The following is a 19,391-nucleotide window of genomic DNA, read 5'->3' on the forward strand; positions in this document are numbered from 1 at the left end:
ACGCAACAAGGCTTTGTAACTCCCTTCTCAGCCCTTTGCACAACCTCTTGTCTACTCACATTCAACAGGGAACTCAAAATGTTCCCATTTGAAAGAAACTTTGGCTAAAGTGAAGATCGCTCAGCATCTCCAGTTTTGGCTTGGCCTGTCCTTTCTGATACAAATAAATGCTCTCTCTGCTCTCGTGATAACTCACTGCTGGCTTACTATGGTAGTTCGCCAGCTACTTCTGATCCTGTAATGTCCGGATGAAATGTGCTGTTTGTTCCTTGTTCCCTGATGCTAATAGGTTGTTTGTATGATGTCTGTTAACCAGAACTTACTTCCTGCTCTCTTGTAAAGCACTGTAACGACTTTGGCCAAGCATGCGATATTTAAAACCGCAATAAATGAAAATAAAAATGAAGCATAGTTTGTTTCTCGTCATTTGAGATTTTTTAAAAAAAACTGATGTTAATTCATAACATATATTCTACATTTTGGAAATGATACTATTTCTGGAGATGTTTTACTTTCTTACTTCCAGGAGTTTATTGCAGTGTATGGCAATGGCACGGAAATATTCTGCGCACTTGCAGACTGCACGGAGATCTTTGTAGTAAGTCAGGTGGTTGTTTTTATCCGAAATGTTGCACCTTTTTGTACAAATTATCCAGGGCACAGGTCCTATAAAAAGAAGTGGGGGACTGACAATATGCAAATGACCTCATGGAGTCATGTGCTGAACGTGGCCCGGTTTCTGAAATTATCCTTTGTTTTGACACTGACTGCTGTTTACCTAAGAAGGTGGAGAGGATGTGGCGATACCAGCCGCGGCTCCTCCAAAGGGGCGGTCGGGCGTCGCCCCACTGCTTTCTCGCAGTGTGAGAAGCAGAAACTTAAAATGGTAAAAACTACCATTTTATGTTTCTGCTTCTCGCACTGCGAGAAAGCACAAGTGCCTGGTTGGGGGGGGAGGGTTATCGGTTGTGCTCGAGGGTAGGGGGGAGTGGCTTACCCACTGTTGTAGGTACTGACTGTTTGGTCGGCCCCTGGAGCCGACCAAACAGTCAGTATCCACAACAATGGGTAAGCCACTCCCCCCTGCCCTCGAGCACGACAGCCCACTCTCTCTTTTTCTCTATTTAGGAGAAAATGGAGCGGCGGGGCGCTCTCCCGTGCGCCTCACCAATCACAACGCTGCCATTGCAGTGTTGTGATTGGGGGAGGGAAGGGAGGCTGCCTGTGGGTGGCTTACTTTCTTTCCTGAAGATAGCTGCAGGAAACGTGGGACGGCGGGAGCCAGGAGCTGAGGCGGCACGGACAGTGAGTGCTGTTATTTTATTTTAAATTGTTGTGGTGAGCTTCGGTGGGAGAGCTTTAGGACAGAGGGGTATAACCACGAACCATTCCCACGCTCCCCATATCTTTCTGCCCCAAGGTGTCGGGTTGATTAAGAGTGGAGTAAGTGGGTGGAATCATGTGCAGGCCGCTGTCTCTTTCCACCCCTGATCACTGGCACCGAGTAGCTGCACTCGAGGCTGTGGGTCAGCGTGATGGCTGGTTTGTTGATACTTAAATGGTAATGGGCAGCAGGTCATAGCACACATGACTGGAGTGGAGCTGCAGGAACGATAAACTCACCTTGTTCGGTGTAAGTGCGTTTAAACTTCTACTCACACTAAATTAGTCTGAGTATTAGAGAGCGCCACAAAAAAATGAACGTTTTCTAAAATAGGTGGTCACTTTTATGAACATGCTGAGTTCACTTTCACATAGCGCGCTGCATTCGTTTTATGCCACAACGTAAATCCAATGCAGCACGCTGTAAGAAAGAATCACATTTTTCTGTTGTATTTTAGAGGAGGGGTGAGAAAGGCGAGGAAAAGTAATTACTGTATGATTATGTTTAATATGTTAGATTCGGATAGGAAATACCTTGTACTAGAATTATGTTAAGGTTAGCCATCTGATATCTGTATTTATCAAATGTAATCAATGTCATGGAAAGTTTTTCTTTGTAATCATGTAAATATATATAAATAAATATGGCCGGGGGTTGTACGAACCCCGCTTCCAAAGAAATCCCTCTCATGTCACGTTAATAATGTTTGACAAAGGAAAGGTGGGGGTTTTAGGCAGTCCCAGGCCACACAGGAAGGCACTCAGCTCGCCACTGTTTTACAGCACAGTATTGCACTCTGCCTATGCCTCGAGTTTGTGGTTCACTGTCTGACTGTCTGCTGAAAGCCTGATCTCTAGCAGCCACAGCATGCTCAGGAGAGGTGGGTGAGTTAGACAGCGCACCGAGGTCGCCTTGTAGAGAGTGTGTGCCGCACGGCGCTTTAGACCCGAGCAGTGCAACCGGACACCTGTGCCCCCCTCAGCCTCTCAGCACAGGTGGATGAGAGGTGATAGCTTATTTTAATCTGGTGGAGGTGGCTGTAGAACAACCTCCGACCAGATCTGATTAAACTGTAATTTGTAAATCACGCTCCTTGCTACCAGTTGCTTTACTCTACTTCGGACCAAGGCTTCTAGGCACTAAATATATTTTCACCTTTGATTCCTTGTTCCCCTAAAAATGACAACACTCATTAAGAACAGTGTGTGGTTGCAACGAGAAAAAACATGCAACTTTTATGATAAAAGTGCACTTGCATAGTTACTTTAAATAACTTTTCCGAGACGGCGTGGCTTTAGGAATATGGACCCCTCTGCTATCCTCTCCCTACCTTTTGCAGGACTGTCAAGATTGCAGGTTTGCTTTTGTATGGTATTAACATGTTTGCAGTAAGCTTAAGTGTGGCCTTTCATGAATTAATAGTGACTATTTTCATGACTTATGTGTGACACTTTACCACAAACTGAGCAAAGGAATTGGGTCTAAGTTCCATGATTACAGAAACAACATCATTTTCACGATGGTTACAGCTCTTCCACTGGCAACAGACATGCCCTCGTTTCTATACTCCTCAGGTGTTATCTCTCCATCACACTACTCAGGTACTTTCTTTCAAGTCTGTTTCTTGTAAACTCTTCCGTATCTCAACACATGGACCCTGAAATCCATGCATGGCCCAATAATCTGCCCCTGCCCCCCCCCCGCCATTTGACAGCAGTTGGTCCTCTATTCTATCAGATATTTCTGCATCCAGCTCTCCTCAGGTGGTCTCCCCTTTCCATCCCTACAGAATCCCTCCCAGTGGTTTCAGTAAAGTGTCTCCTGCACCCTTACATTAATCACAGATAATATCTGCAGCACTCAAGTACCTTTTGTCCCTGTAAGGCACGTTACTCCATTTTTTTCCTAAGAACCTCTCCCTACCTCTGTAACTCTTCATATGAAATATCTTTATTCATGACATAACTACAGTTTCACAACTGCCTTATTAACCTTCTTGCTTTTTCAAATGTGCTTGAAAATGTCTTATTACTTACCGGTAATCTTCATTACCCCGATTAGGGTCCTCCCCGTCCCAGTCCTTACTACGTGAGGCAGTCCTGCCTCCACCCAGCCAATCAAAACGCCAGAAATCCGAAGGTTACATAAGCCCCTCCCACCCACCGCCATGCCTGTTATCAACAAGACTCGGACACAAACACAGCGGGAGGGAGGGAGGGAAGAGGACTGGGACGGGGAGGACCCTAATCGGGGTAATGAAGATTACCGGTAAGTAATAAGACATTACCCCCTCATGGGTCCTCCCCGTCCCAGTCCTTACTACGTGAGGAACTCACAAGCAGAGAACCAAGAAGAAAAACTGCAGGACACCAGGGATCCATGCAAAAGCACAAAACTATAAACAACAAAGTATCAACGAACAGCAGCGTACAAGACGCCAACAGAAATCGTCAAAAGAGGCAAGAAAACATCAAGCCGAGAAAGTCGCACAAACGTGCGACGGGACCGCCAAATAGCCGCCCCACAAAGCACCCAGATAGAGATCCGCCGCCCAGCACAGGAAGCAGACACAGAACCCACAGGAGACAAACAGGCAAGGAGAAACCCGAGACTGTAGTGAACATAGGAGGCAAAACAGAAGAGCCCTGCGAACACCCAAAGAAGGGAAACAGGAGAAACCCCCTCAGCAGGCAAAACAGGAAGGAACACCTCTAGCCGCAAAAGGAAACACGAAGAAACGGGCAGAAAAGCCCGATCTAAGCCGAAAAACAACTCAAACCAGCAGAAACTGCAAAGAAGGAACCAAAACGAGCAAGGCACCCAACTCACCCAACCGACAAGCGGAAGTGAAGGCCAGCAAAAAAGCCACCGCAGTGGAGAACCACAACAAGACCGCCACTAACAAGAGCACGAAAGGGGCAACCGCAGACCATGCAAAACAGCAGGCAAGGCCCCAAGATAAACGAGCACAGGAGAGCCTGGACAACGAAGCAAAAGCCCCGAAGAAGCCGACTCACCAAAGGGCAACAACCACCGAGGAAGCCCCGAGGCCCCGACAAGCACAAACCGCCGTCAACGAGCAGACAAAGGGGAAGGGGAAAAATCCCAACAACAAACCCAAGCCGGAGAAACCAGCACAGAAACAGGAACCCCAGCACGGATTCCGACCAAGAGAAGAGCACCAGGAAACAAAAGAGCCCCAAAGTGCATCACAGCTCCAAAGAGCGGAAGGCCAACGCGACCAACACATGCCACCGGCCACCACAGAAGAACAGCCCAAAGACGCCAAAGACAGCCGCTCAAGAGCCAGGCAGTCAGAAGCAAGCGCCAAAGATAGGGCAAAGACAGCTGCGGACCCAGAAGCAGAGCCGGAGGCAAGGGAGGCTGGCCAAAACCGACACCCACCAGCAACAGCAGGAGCAGAAACCAAAAACAGCGAGGCCAACCCAACAACACCGACACCCCCCAAACCTCCGCAGAACCCCCGGGAGGAGAAAACAGGAGCGAAGGCATACAGAAAACCCGCAGGCCAAGGAAACGAGAAAGCAACCCCCGAGGAGAGACCAACCCGAAACAAAAACCGGGGGAGAAGAGCAACAGGAGGGGAAGCAAACACGACCGAACCAGAGTCCCAAACCAAAGACAAAAGGACCTGGAACAGAGGAACAGAGAGGGAATGCTACACGTAGCAGCAAGACATCCCAGCGCAGGGCCATTCCAAGCACCAGCGCACAGTCCCAAGCACCCGTGCATAGTCCCAATAAAAGGACATGTCCCGCTGAAACGAGCACTAGACAGCACCAAACAGAGGACGGGGGGGGAAGCGGCCCAAGCCACCAAAGGAAGGCACAATCAGAGTACCATACCATCAGAGAAACCAACCGCCGTAACAGGGATGTTTCTCAAGACCCCCCGAAAGCCAACAGAGAAAACGCCGCCCAGACACAAAACAGGGAAGCCAGCAGGAACAGAGACACGTACCGGGACCCCCCAGGAAGGCCCAAACAACAACGAGCCACCGGAGCGCCAGTCCGAACAACCGACAAGCCGGCCACCAAGGACCCCAACGGGGCCCCCAACCGAAGGACAGGCATCTGAGGACAACAAGAGGAGAGAGGGAAGCAGAAAGCACCCCCCCCACACCAGGCCGGGAGAGCAAAGCCACCAGACATGGGGAAAGAGGAACCAAAGCCCCGAAACCAGCATGAAAAAGGACCCAGCGAGTCAACAGAAAAAACACCAAGGACACGAGGTGCATGAGAGCCCAAGGAACCACAGCCGAGGAGGCAACCCCCATCCGCCGGACACACGACCAATCCCGAGCCGGGGCAGGAGGGAGACCCAGTAGGACCCGCAGAAGATCCAACAGGGCAGAAAACAGATCCGGACATATGGAGCGCGTCACGAAATGCGTGTCAACCTAGCGCAGGGGCCATGCCAACCCCCACCATTAACGCTCAACACAAAAGCATACGAGCCGCCAAAGCGAGCACTGAGAAACAGCTCCCAGCAAAGCGCCAAACCGGTCCCGAGGAACCGAAGCCCCCGAACAGGAACCAGGCGAGGAATGGCCTGACCCAATATGCCCCCAGAACCTGGAACCAGGCCAGCAAACCCCCACAGCAGGGGCCAGCGCTGTGGAAAAAACCAGGGGAGCAGGAGAGAGGCCGAAAGGAAAAAACGAAAACAGGAAACGGAACACAACCACCGCAAACCTCTGAGCAGCCGGATGGTAGGGAACGAGAAAAACAGGGGACTCCCAGACCTAGGGAAGCCAAAATCATCCACCAAGAAGAGGGGAAAAACCGGGCAGCAAGGGGCACAACCGAAAGGGACACAGCCGCACCAGCCCGATCAAAGCTCCGGGAAGCAGAACCGAACAGAAAGACCAACGGGAGCCAGGACCAGGAACAGAGAGAAAGAGGACCCCCGGCCCCACTCCGTCACAGAAACCAGCACCACAGAGTGCAGTGACAAAAAACAGGCCGACGCCAAAGAAGATGGCAGAACGCATCACAGTGCCAACGGACAACGAAGCAACCGTGAAAACAGCCTAAAAGAGGGACGACCCCGGAATGGAAACCGGCAACCAAGAACGATGACCAACAGGACACACCATTCGGAAAGCAGACCGGACCAACGAGTCAGGAACAACGGAGCCGAGCCCCCAAATCGTAACAATGTCAACAAAGGAGACAGGTGACCCACAAGCAGGTCAACACCAGGAGCGGAACACAGAACCTGAAGAGGAAGAGACTCAACCACCAGGCCACAGAGACTCCTCCTGGGCACAACATATCCGACTGTTACCCAGGGGGCAGCAGCAGGCGCCGCAGAGGCAGGGAATCAAACGGAGTGCAAAAAATGCAGGCAGCGGACCAAGGCGCCAGGGGAATGGCAAAGCACCAAAACGCAGGCCAGAGAGAAACCTCACAAGCCCCCGCCGCCCCTGTAGCCGAGGACAAGGCCCAACCATCCGGTACTAGAAAGAGGGACCCCCAAGAAAAGAACCTGCGAAGCACAGATCGAAAAAGAGCAAGCATACATCCCAAAAGGAGAAGCCGCATACGAACTCCTGAGAGCGGAATACACCAACCTCCCAACTTGGTCCTCCAGGGAAGACGCCTCCGAAGACAGAGGAAGAAGGCGCAAAAAGAAGAAAATGGTGGATACCAGGTGACAAAGACCGCCAGGCGAAATCGTGTCCCCAGAAAGAGAGGAACACCCCGCAAGGCAACGCCAGGCCACACCGCAGCCAGTACAGCCAACAGGACAGCACGAAATGGCCGGTAAAATTAAACCGGGAATAAACCCCGCAGGAGCAAATGAAACAGGGAGAAAGACCCAGCATTAAAACGCTAGAAACCACATGGACCATCCCCGAACGCATACCCCAACAGGGGAAAATGTCCACACCCCCATCAACAGTAGATGATGGCTAGCCGCATGCACCAGCAGCGCAGACAGCGCAAAACAGGCCAAGAAAAAACTGCAAAAGATGCTACGTGGACAAAGAGAATGCAAATTTCCAAAGCACAGCATGAAAATGAACATCCCAAGTCACATTGACAGCATAGGCAGGACTTGAACCCTTGGCAAATGAGAGCCAGTGACGCCAGAGGCATATGACATACCATTGAGCAACAGCTCCCTGGATGCGCCGGAGAGGAAGCCCCCTCAAACATGGCGAGCAAAGGAGTAAACCCCACAGGAAACTCCCAACACACCAACAAAGGAAGTGCCCAGCAACCTCCAGGAAACACTGCCCCCAAACAACAATCTCGCATGCGAGACCGAAGAAGATACAAAAAAGGCAGCCCTGCAGTCTCCACCCACAGCCACATAAGAAGAACATGGCAGCAGGGGCCGGACGCTGCACTAAAGCACCAGCGCCGGAACGACCTGGGGCCAGAACACCAGGAGGGCTCCCCGCCCCAGCCCAGCACATGAACGGGGAGCATCCTGACCCCAGAACAGGAGCGAGGCCAACCGGAGGACCGGAGTGGCCACGCAAGGAAATGTGAAAAGACCACATCAGAAGCAATTTAAATGGAAAAGAAACACTCACGGCACCGCCAAACCCTCCAGAAGAAACCAGGAACAGAGACAGGAACCGGGAGCACCAGCGTTCCGACAGCCGTCGGAGCAGAAAAAAAACAGGCATGGCGGTGGGTGGGAGGGGCTTATGTAACCTTCGGATTTCTGGCGTTTTGATTGGCTGGGTGGAGGCAGGACTGCCTCACGTAGTAAGGACTGGGACGGGGAGGACCCATGAGGGGGTAATGTGCCATTTGCTCACTCTTCTCCCCAAAATTTCTAGGGGGAGAACTCCCCCAAACACGCCTTATAAAGCTTGGACTCGCTCGTGGTGTTCGCTCATTACAGGTCTCTCGTAATAAACTTTTACGCCCACCGCTTTCAAATGTCCCCAGCCGACTATAATACTGGGTAACTAGGTTTGTCTCGGCGTGGGCTCAACATCCTGTGATTCTGGGCAAATCACCTGATCTTCCAGTGCCTAAAACAAATGAATGTGTCCTTGTGTAACATAACTGGTGCTCATGAAAAGCGCTCCAATACCTCTAGGTGGAGTTCGCAGTATATGAAAGTGCCAAAAAAAAATGACAACTTTTCCTGGCCTGTAACCAGTAAATAATTACATTTACATAAAAGACTCGATGCATCAATGAACTGAGTCATGTCACAGTGCTCTGTTAAATGTTTCCAAGTGCTTGGTGATTTAAGGATGGCGGGCCATGCATCTCGTATTGGGGGTCCCACACAGAGTACCTCCTTCCTAACCTGCAATGTTCTGCAAGCACCCTTGCTACTGCAGTGTTATCATGCGGCACAGAGCTGTCAGCCAGGGCACTCTATCATGGACACACAGGAATATGAACCCTGCTGTTCGACACATAGCTCCTCAAATGGAACTCGATTCTAGCCCGCAGCATTAAGTCCATACCAAAGCTGGGCTCACTGTATACTCCCGCAACACACCTCAATTCTAACCACTGACACCTCGGGTAATGGAACATACTGCTGACTAATTTGCTGCTTTCTGATCGAGGGCTTCGGTTGGACAGTACTTAAACTCAGACACAAAACTAGGCAAACAGCTCTGCCGCGCTCCGGCCTCTCACCGAGTTCGCCGCTGGTCCACCTGAGCTCGTCCCCTCGCGCTTCGATGATGAGGTCGACGGGCGCGTCCCCGCTGAAGAAGTGTTGCACCTTTTCCAAGTTGCCGCTGAAGAGCGCATTCTGCACCAGTGGGTCGCAGCAGACCTGGGGATCCATGCGGCGGGTACGGCGCCCCAGACCCCCGCCTTGGCCCGGTACCGAACTACTTTTCCGTAGAGACTGGTACCGCCTCTGAGTGTATTTGTGGCGCTCCAGAAGCTCTTCCTCCCGTTGCAGAGAACGCAGAGCCGAAGAGGAGAAGGCGAAGGTGCTGCCCGGCATGACGCTGTTTGGCTGCCGTTGTCTGTCCGCCTTGGCCTGGAGGCGTGCGCAGGCGACGCTGGCCCTGGGAGAGCCACGCGCGATATTCGTTCTGCGGGGCTAAAAATAGGACATTCTGTTTTCCCTCTGGTGTCTGGTATTTTGTTTACCCGCTTTAAGGGTCATTGGGTTATTTATAGACCAAACCAACATTGTCGCACTACACTGTAAAATTGCCGTTCTGGAACTCGTTACTCTTTTTAGGTCTTTCTTAACCTACCAGCCTCATGTTTTATATAGCGACCCCTAATCAACACTCTTTCATTATTGGACAGTTGACATGTCTATGAAATCATACTTCCTACCACCCCAGCAAAAGGAATAGATCAACAGACCAGCCCACTCCAGCCACCTTGTTTCTTTCACTTTGAGTGCCTGCATTTCTCCCTTCTACATGTATTCATACACCTACAAAATGCATGCCCTACCCAATGACATAGTTCAAATTGTATAGTAGGTTTTCATCATCTGTTTATATAACTGTCAAGCCATTTATTGTAAATTACAATGTTCAGCCGTTACAGTAGCTAGATTGTATATGCAGATTTTTAGGTGGAAGTCAGCACGTCCCACAGCATTAATGCGATCGCCCCTAGAGGGAGCTTCAAAAAGCTGCAGTAAAGCCAGTCTCCTCCAGAGGGGGCTTAACAAACTGCAGTATAGAAGCTTTACATAGGTGTGATCACAAACTTAAAAACAAGCATTTGCAATGCAATTGGTCTCCCCTTTGGGACCTTATCAGTATTTATCCATGCAACACGTTATCCTGGGTGCTGCAACCCAGACAGGGGAGCTTGGGGGAGGATTGACAAGTTTTTAAGCACTGCAGCCGTGTAAACAGTTTTTGTGAACTCACACCAAAGTGCTTTCCATGGTCAATAAGTCATAAATCATAGGGTATCAGAAATCATTCTGCCTCAATCGGTCATTATTTTGTTGTTTAAATCACTCTGCCAGAGCATCATAAATCGGCAGCCACAAATCATGGGTCATAAATCATTGGGATGTCATAAATCATTCTGTCACTGTAGGAGAGTAGGATCTGCTTCCTATAGTTACCCCTACTTTTTGCTGTGTTTCATTGGTTTTTCGACTTTAGTCTGGCTGTGGCCCTGCTACTCAGGACCACAGCCTAACTGTTCTCTCTCTAAATTGGTTACCTGTACATTATATACTCTCCAGATTGGTTACTGGGTTACCCTTGTGAGTCCCTAGTATATAGTACCTTAGGTACCAAGGGCATAGGTACCCCAGAGGCCTACCAGGGGCTGAAGCATGTATTATGCCACCCCTGGGAAGCCTTCCAAAATGGCACCACAGGTCTGCACTTGCATCCTGAGTAAGGTGGTGTAAGCACCCCTTACTAAGATATAGTACACCTATATCTACCTAAATATATATATATATAAATATAGACACATATTAACCTATAAGTCACTCCTATAACAGGCCTTGACAATCCCGAAGGGAGAGTGCTTGGTTTTGTGTGAGAGGGTGCCCTAGCATGAGCTGAGCCCCTCTGCAGCTTTCAGAATCCCTTCCTTATAGTTGTTCTATGATATAGCCATACCATAATTCATTAATGTCAAAATTCCATTTGAAGCATAAGAAAAACACTATATAGTCATGGTTTTTCTGCAATATATCACTCTTTTTTCAGAAACACTGTAATTAGTGCAACACATCATTCATTGTCCAAATATTGAGTATTTAACATAGCCAAACGACATTGATGGAGGCCCATCTCTCTCAATAAGGGTAGTAAAATATTGCACCTAAGAAATCTATAACATTTACAAAATAAAAGAACATGCATGGTACTTTGGGGCAACACATCGTCACAGGGACAGGGCTGTAAATCATGCGACCAATCATTTACAGTTGGAAAACTAACCAATCTGTGGAAAATTCCAAATCTAAAACGAGATAATAAAAATCTATCGTAATTGCCAGGATGTAGGAAGGTGGACAAATGACTATGGTTACCCCAGATTTTTTGCCTGTGTTTAGCTGGTTTTCGACTTAGTTGGCCTGGTTCGCTGCTAATCAGGGCCCCAGGCTATCTGCTCTCTCCTTAAAATGGACTCCATGCAACCTAGGTGCATAACCAAACTGGTACTGGACACCTTGTCAACCCCTATATAGTGCACTATAGGTGCCAAGGGCATAGGTGCATCCAAGGCCTACCAGGGGCTGCAGCATAGCTTTTGCCACGCCTGGCTGGTTCTTAAATTGACACAACTGGCTGATCACTCAGCTGGGGAAAGTTGGTGTAATCACCCCTTGCTTAGATATAGTATACCTATATCTAAACCTATATCTGGACACATATAAACCTATAAGTCACTCCTATGGCAGGCGTTATCAATCCTGGAGGCAGAGTTCTTGGTTTTACGTGAGATGGTGCTCGAGCATAAGCTGAGCCTGTCTACAGCTGTCGGGAACAACTCCCTTAGCTGTTCCGGGATAATGCCATACCATATACTCCTAAGTGCATTATAATCCATCACGGTTATGTGCTAACTTTGGTTTGGCTTTATCAAAACATGTCGTGTAAGGTGTCATACGATTTGGAATACTATCCCATCGACAGTCTTGTCGACGGGGATAGCATCCCACCCTTCTAGTGGGAGAAGACATGTTACTTTACTAAAATGCGTTTAATCCTAACCAGAGCCTCAGCATCACAAAATGGATACTGCTGCCACCGACACAAGTCTGACCTCCTGCTGCTGACCGAAACTTGGCAGAGGAGGCCTGGACAAAGGGTTTCCTGTCGCAGGGAGGTGCTACACCACCCCAGACAGGAGATAGTGTATTGGGGCAAGGAGGGCTAAAAGAAACTAGACAGTGCCTGGGCGCACAAGGCTTCCCCTTGCATAGTCCGGTCAAACCGGTTCTGGGGCACACCAGCCTCAGTCCCAGCACGACCCTGGACAAAGGGAAAGGGGTGTAACCACCCCCTTCCTGGGTCCCACCCATAGGAGGGACCTAGCAGGTAATCCAGCCCCCAAGATTGGTATAAGAATGGGAGCAGTGCCAACGCACTCAGATTATCCTGACTGAAACTTATGAAACAAAACTCTGGACCCTTCGATATCCTACTCGACGTAGAAGACTGAAGAATCTCCCTTGTGGTCAAGGAGTGACCACCCTGTGCAAACAGGCACCACCCAGCACCTCAATGTTTGCTTTGTTGCAGTTCCCGCCGTAACTCCAGTGACAGAGATCAACAAGACCCAGCATGCCTGCCTTCTAACAGCCCGATCCACAGTCCCTGCAGAGCTGAGACCCGTGGAGGCGACCTGAAGCGTGGGGCTGGCCATCTTGGAAAGACCACGAGGCACTGACCGTGCAGCTCCCGAGGCACCCTCGAAGCTGTGCATTAGGGTTTGAGAAGCCCCAGCCCTGAGCCACTCTTGCACCGAAGCTCACCCCTCTACACTCACCGAGTGCTGCGTGGGGCCCTTCTGCATCTTTTGGCTCAACGCATTGGTCCGGTCGCTTGCCCGTTGGCTAGCGGCCCCAGTACCGACGAACCTTGAAATCTAACTTGTGAGTCTGGTTGTTTCAGACTTGCCCTCGCTCCCCTGAAAAGGAGCACCCGCTGTGACCCTCCTGGTCTGAGTATTAAGTGATCTTCGAATCCTGCATGGGTTGCGCTTGCCAAGGGTTGTTTGCTCCAATCCGGAAGCCGACACCGCCGACAGCGAAAGCCTTCATGGGACAGCTCGTGATCCACTACTGGACATCCTCGGTGCCCCAGAGTCCACGTGGCAGCGGAGACAAGCTTCACGACATCGACCTGATTGCGCCCAACATTGCCTGGATCCTTCCTGGTTCCACCCTGGTCACTGCTGAGTGACCCAGACTCTGTCCCCTCTGCTTTCAGATCATCTATATCTTCGATCCACCCTTGGATCACACCAGACACTTCTCTTCTCGACGCCTGCAGCATCTTCATCTTCCGGCACCATCAACCTGCGTGACGAAACCTGACACTACTTTGCACCCGTACACCCGCTTCCTGTGGGTGAGGTAACTCAGCAACGCTGGTGCTCCTGCACTGGTACACACCTCTAGTGTATATGTCTAAAGTTTCGTCCTTCTAGGTTAAACTTAAGTCTCCTTTTACAATCATTTTGTAACTTTTACGCACCATTGACTTTGCATTGGTGCATGTGTGTGCTTTAAGCGCTGCACCCGAATCCGGCGGCCTTTTCCCGACTTCAGCATTGCTAGTCCCGATAGCTCCCAGCGATTCCCCAGGCCCTAGGCCTGACCACTGTTCGATTAGTGATACTTATACCACTTTTTTGATATGTGGTTTGAGTGGCCCTTGGGCCTCATCCATAATTGTGCAACTTCTATATGTTTAACTGTGCTTTTGTTTAAACGCTTGTGCTTCTAGACTCATAAAGAGTATAGAGGATTATTCTAGTAATAAATACATATATTTTATAATATATAGCTTGTGTGGTGTCCTTTCATTTGATATTACAGGATTGTGATTGGTAAAACAGCTTGCTTAACACAACCTCTTGAGTTAAGCCTTTAAGGCTGCTTAGTCCATGCTACCCTTAGGATATCTTGTCTATAAGGTTGACTTACAACCTGACACCATAAGGGATTGTTTGGACTGATACAAGGTGCCCCCAGAATCGGAGACATCATATATCAGGCCAGCTTCTCACACAGGAACATAAACCAAATAGGGTTGAATATCAAAAGTCGTTAATATCAATTGATTTTGCAGGACAGTAGGTTTTAAGACCTCAGATGTTATTCTTAAGGAATCCAAACAAGAAAAACCCTCCTTCCTCAGGTCCTTTCTTGAAATGGCTGAAATAGTGAGGGGATTTAGAAAGTATTCCGACTTTCCAATATCCATAAGGAACTTACACACATAGCTCAGCCAAGGTATCCTCATTGCTCCTTCCAATTTAAAAATATCTGACAAGATGTCTCTATTCAGCTTGGTTTCTTCTTTGGTCCACAGCCTGTGCCATAAAAGCATAGGCTCAAGCTTGATCAAATCAGATATATATGAAAGTCCTAGTTCTGCATGGCAGTTATAGTTAGAAGTGCTCTTAGGCACTGCGAGGATACATTTCAGAAAGGAGTTTTCAGCTACCTGGATGGGGGTAGGGTCTGCAAAACCCCATACCCCGTTCCCATAGGTGGCACCAGAAACACATTTGGCTTTATAGATCTTAATTAGCTCAACAGGCGGTCTAGTACCTAATTTTTTAGCAAAAGTCTTCAGGGCAGCAGTCGAACGGACCATTGCAAGTTTTTTAGCTGCTACTGCCTTACCCCAGGAATCATTTTGGGTAAACAATATACCTAAGTAGGAGAATTGCTTTTTAGCCTCAAGCTTCTGTCCTGCAATAAAGATGGGCATTTTGATCTTACAATCCCTGCCACAGCGCATGATGAATGTTTTCGATGTGTTTACCCTTAGGCCCAGATCATTCATAAAAAGTGCAAAACTATCCACCACGCGCTGAAGTCCCACTTGAGTACGAGACATTAACACAGCATCGTCTGCGTACAAAAATGCCGGGATTGGACGGCCAGCTTCATATGGGGGGTCTAAGCTGTTACTGCACAGGGCTCCCTTCAGACCATTTATGTACAAATTAAAAAGAAATGGCTCGACGACACAACCCTGCCTGACACCACTTCTAATTGGGATTTTATCTGTGCGTTCCCCCGTCAGGCCATAACGGACGTGGGCTGATGCGTCGCTATAAAAGCGTTTAAGAAAATAAATAATCTTTTCCTCAATCCCAAGTTGTCCCAGCAAAATCCACAATTTGGAATGAACCACACAATCAAATGCGACCGAGGTCAATAAAGGCCAGGAACAAATTCCCCTTTTTTGCCCTTGTGTACTTCCCGACCAACATTAGACGGTTTAGGCCCTGTTCCACTGTTCCTAGGCAAGAACGAAAACCATATTGCAGGTCAGATAAAACAGAGTTGTCATCGGCCCAAACTAAGAGACGGTCCAAAATTATCCGCCCGGCTATGTTCGCAAAGGAATCCAGGAGGGAAATGGGTCTGTAACAACCCGGATCATGTCTATCCCCCTTTTTAAAAATGGGGACGATTATGGACTCCACCCAGGTGGCCAAAAATTCTGTGATGCAACCTGCATTAAGCACCTGGACCAGAAGGGGACCCCACAGAGGAATAATAGCTTTAAAAATATCTATGGGGACGCCGTCCGGGCCAGGAGCCTTACCGCCCTGGCTAGTGTGCTGTGCTTTTTCAACCTCTTCTAGGGTAAACATCAAGTTTCTTGAAGCAGAATAGAGGGTAAGAGTACAAGGGGGAGTTGACAATACCTCTCCCTCATATACTTTGGCAGAATGCCCAATCCAATCTGCTTCTGGGATTGCTATCTCTAGTTTAGGGCCAGCCTCTTCCCTTAGAAATGGTGTTCTAATAATTTTGCAGAAGCCTGCACTGTCGTTCTTTTCAGAGGCTAAATGCAAGGCTTACCAAGCTTCTACTTTCAACGTGTTCTTTATGTCTTTTACAGCAAGTTTATATTCCTTCCAGAGTCTCCTAACCTCCGTAACACACCTTGGGTTCTTATGCAGTTCTTCCTTTAGGAGTGCATAGGCTCTAGTACAGTTAGAGTTAAACCATCCTCCCTTTACTCTATAATTTTTACACTGTCTCTTGAGGGAAGTCCTAATTTCATTAGAAATGGTTAAGAAGGATGCAATGAGAGTTTCAGGCGTAGAATCTTCCCCCAAACAAACCGCTAGCTCAGACATGCATTTGCCAATCACTGTATTAAGTATTTTAGTTTGATCAACCATTGCCCATCGTAACGAGTAGCCATTTGTGCCTCCGATAGACAAGTTTTCACCCACTCTATCTCTTTCCGAGTTACGTCTTGAGAGGGACTTCATTGGGATCAAGATGGCCATACAGAGCGGAAAATGATCACTTAATGCAATATCTGAGACCTTAAAAGAGTAAATTCTACCGGCATGCTTATTAGTTACGAAGGCGTAGTCAATAGTAGAAGTGCAACCCCTCCCATTAAATGTTGGTGGCAGTAAGGATGGGAGCACACAAACTTCATTTACAAATCCCAAATCGAGTTTACCAAGTAGTTCATTAAGCTGTTCACCCAAGGGTGTGTGAATAAAATGTGATTGACACAAGCCCTCTTCCCGTGTTGCTCCACATCTATTATCTTCCGTCATACTACATAGAGTACAACTAAAATCTCCCACAATAAGACACATCAAATCATGAGTGAAGCTTTTACCCTGTAAGGAAAATGCTTTAGACAGATTGTTAAGGGCATTTGATACTTTGCCCAGGGGAATATTATTATATAGATTAACCAGGGCAATTGGAGTATCAGAATCCAGTACGAATATCAAAAACTGATAATAAATATCTTTAACAGGCTCTATTACCCTTATTATATTCAGCTTATTTGACAAATACACACTCAACCCCCCCTTAGCTCTCCCATACATAACCTCAACAGCAGGTGAATGGAAAGTCTTATACCCATTAATGTGGACTGGTTCCCTGCTCCAGGTTTCCTGGAGACAGATCAGATCTTGCATCTGGATAAAGTCCTGCCAAAGTGGGTTGCCAATTTTAGACTTAATACCAGCAATATTCCAAGAGGTAACATTGCATAAAGGAGGTACAGGTGTAGATAGAACAGGAACGGCGGGCCTGGTACCTACTATTGATGTCTCAATCCCGTTTGGGATTACTACCTCTGGCCCACCTTCCAAAACCTCCATCCCCTCTTTGTTATCCTCAATCCCTAGCATAATAGTAACTTTCTCCACCCGCTCCTTTGCAGTGTCCCCATCCTTGCAAACAGGGACGAAGTCAACTACTCCGCCAGAAGAATTTACGAGAATGTCCATTTGCAGTCAATTATTATTCTCTAGACCGCTAAGAATCTCAAAAGAATTAGATGTCTGGACACAGTATCTTCCTCCGATGGGACCCGCATAGTTTATTGCTGAGCAATGGGGTCAGGGAAACCTACCAGGGTACGGGGGGCAGTAGAAGAAACCAAGGGGGAGAATGTTAATGAACTCAGTATCAACTGCCCCAAAAGAGCCCCTCTTGATTATGTTTCGTACCAGTGGCGGAGACCGAAATGTTAAAATTACACAGTCACCGCTCAACGATTTACTTGACGTGCCTAACCAACTAACTCTTCTGGCCATTTTAAATTCAGAAAATAATGAATTATTAAGTCCCAGCTTTGTAGAAAAAAAAATGAAGGGACTTGTTCCTTAAAGTCGACCAGTGTACAAAATCATTGGGAGGAAGAGGTGGAACATTAGCTAACACTACTGTGTATGGGGTAGCTTCAGGAGGTAGGTTTAAAATTGGTAGGGATAAGATTGCATTATCCTCTTGGGAGGGCTGGTCTCTTCTTATATTACTTATAATATTACTGTTGTTACTACTCCCCCGAGCTGGACCTGTTAGATCTGCTACTCTGGTTCCGGTATTACCCCCTGAGATTTTAAGTTCCGGCCTTTTTTTAACCTCTCTATTTTTGTGCTGATCTTGAGTGGATGAATTCCGAGGTGTACTTTTAGGGTTTTCACTTACGTTAACTAAGGTTGATTGAGGTAATGTCTTGTGCGATTCTACCTGTATAGGCTGATGATTACTAGTAAACTTTTCCTCTATACTAGTTACCCTGGTTTCTATGTTGGTAATTTTTAAACAAATGGGCTCAAGGAGTGTTGTTAACAAAATCTCCATTCTTCCCCAAAAATTCTCATCCGCTGATGGGTTACATGCACTAGCTGAGGCAGAAACATTCTCTGTCTGATCATTGCCCTTATTTCCTTTAACCTCAAGTAAGTTTACAGCAACTTTACGCTGTTTATGAATACCATTCCCTTTAACATTTTTTACACATGGCCCTTCCTTATTTATATGCTTTTGTTTTCGCCTCGCCTTTTGCCCTCTAGTTGTTACATGCGGGCTGTCACTATTCAAACTGAACAGTGATACAGAGATAGGACTTAAAAGCGAATCACACCCCACCTGCCCTGAGAAGTCGTCAATTAAAAGTAGAGGCTCAACAATTACATTTGTTGGCAATATTGTGGGTGTCAAGGATAGTCTGGTTGAGAGGGGGAGGGTTCAAGTGATGAATTGTGCTGTATGGGTACAATTTCATGAGTTAAAGGATTTTATTGGGCACCAGGTAAACCAACAAAGGATGGCGCTAATATTGAATCCTGAGAATAAGCATAGATACATTCACAGCGGGCAAAGGGGGGAGCATACCAATTGGGAGAGAGAGGCGCCTTTCTGTGTTTTCAATGGCAGACGCACCCACCCCTATAGTTTTTTGCAGCATTCTATCTATTGCTGTTAGGCTTGGGAGAGGAGTAATTAAAGCTGCGTTTTGCTTAGTAGCAGGGTGAGGCTGCGGAGGGATAGTTTTTCCCATGTTCTTAAACAAAGATGGGGCCGGAGGGCTAAGTTTTTTTTTTTTTTTTTTTTAATTTGTTTTTATTGCAGAATTATTAACAAAATATCGAGACAGTACGACCATCATCACCACCTCAGTACATGGCATTATACTTTCTCAAGGTTGTACACGGCCCTTCAGCCCACATCCCGGAGGCCGGGCGGTGCAGCAACGAGTTCCAACCTGAGATCGTCATGAGTGTTACAGAGGGGTCTCCGGCCAACAGCACCATGAAGTATCTGCTTTTTTTTTTTCCCCCAACAACTCCCCCCCCCCCCAATTACCCCCTGACGGAATCGTATTCCCCCTGTGGGCAACGCTCGGACCCACAGGATCTATGTAGCCGGTCTCCGCTAATACCTTTCCAAGTTGACCACCTGGTAACACTTACCAACCTGTTCCCCTTGAAGGTCCCTACATTGTGCCCCGCCTCCTCCTCTTGTGGACGCTATCTACATTGCTTGTTTTCGGTTCCTGGTCCATTCTTATCAGGGTGATGTAATAACT

General features: G+C 47.9%; 1 protein-coding gene across 1 annotated transcript in view; it reads right to left on the minus strand.

Annotated features, from left to right (window-relative positions):
- Positions 1-9,429, minus strand: part of ASB10 (ankyrin repeat and SOCS box containing 10) — a 337,635-nt gene extending 328,206 nt beyond the window's left edge. The window contains exon 1 of the mRNA XM_086940920.1: positions 9,028-9,429. Coding sequence (XP_086797046.1) covers positions 9,028-9,346 — 319 coding nt within the window. The 5' untranslated portion in view covers positions 9,347-9,429. The remainder of the gene's footprint in view (positions 1-9,027) is intronic.
- Between the last annotated feature and the right edge of the window lie 9,962 nt (positions 9,430-19,391).

The sequence above is a fragment of the Lissotriton vulgaris genome, chromosome 10 (assembly GCF_964263255.1).
Source record: "Lissotriton vulgaris chromosome 10, aLisVul1.2, whole genome shotgun sequence".
Taxonomy (NCBI): domain Eukaryota; kingdom Metazoa; phylum Chordata; class Amphibia; order Caudata; family Salamandridae; genus Lissotriton; species Lissotriton vulgaris.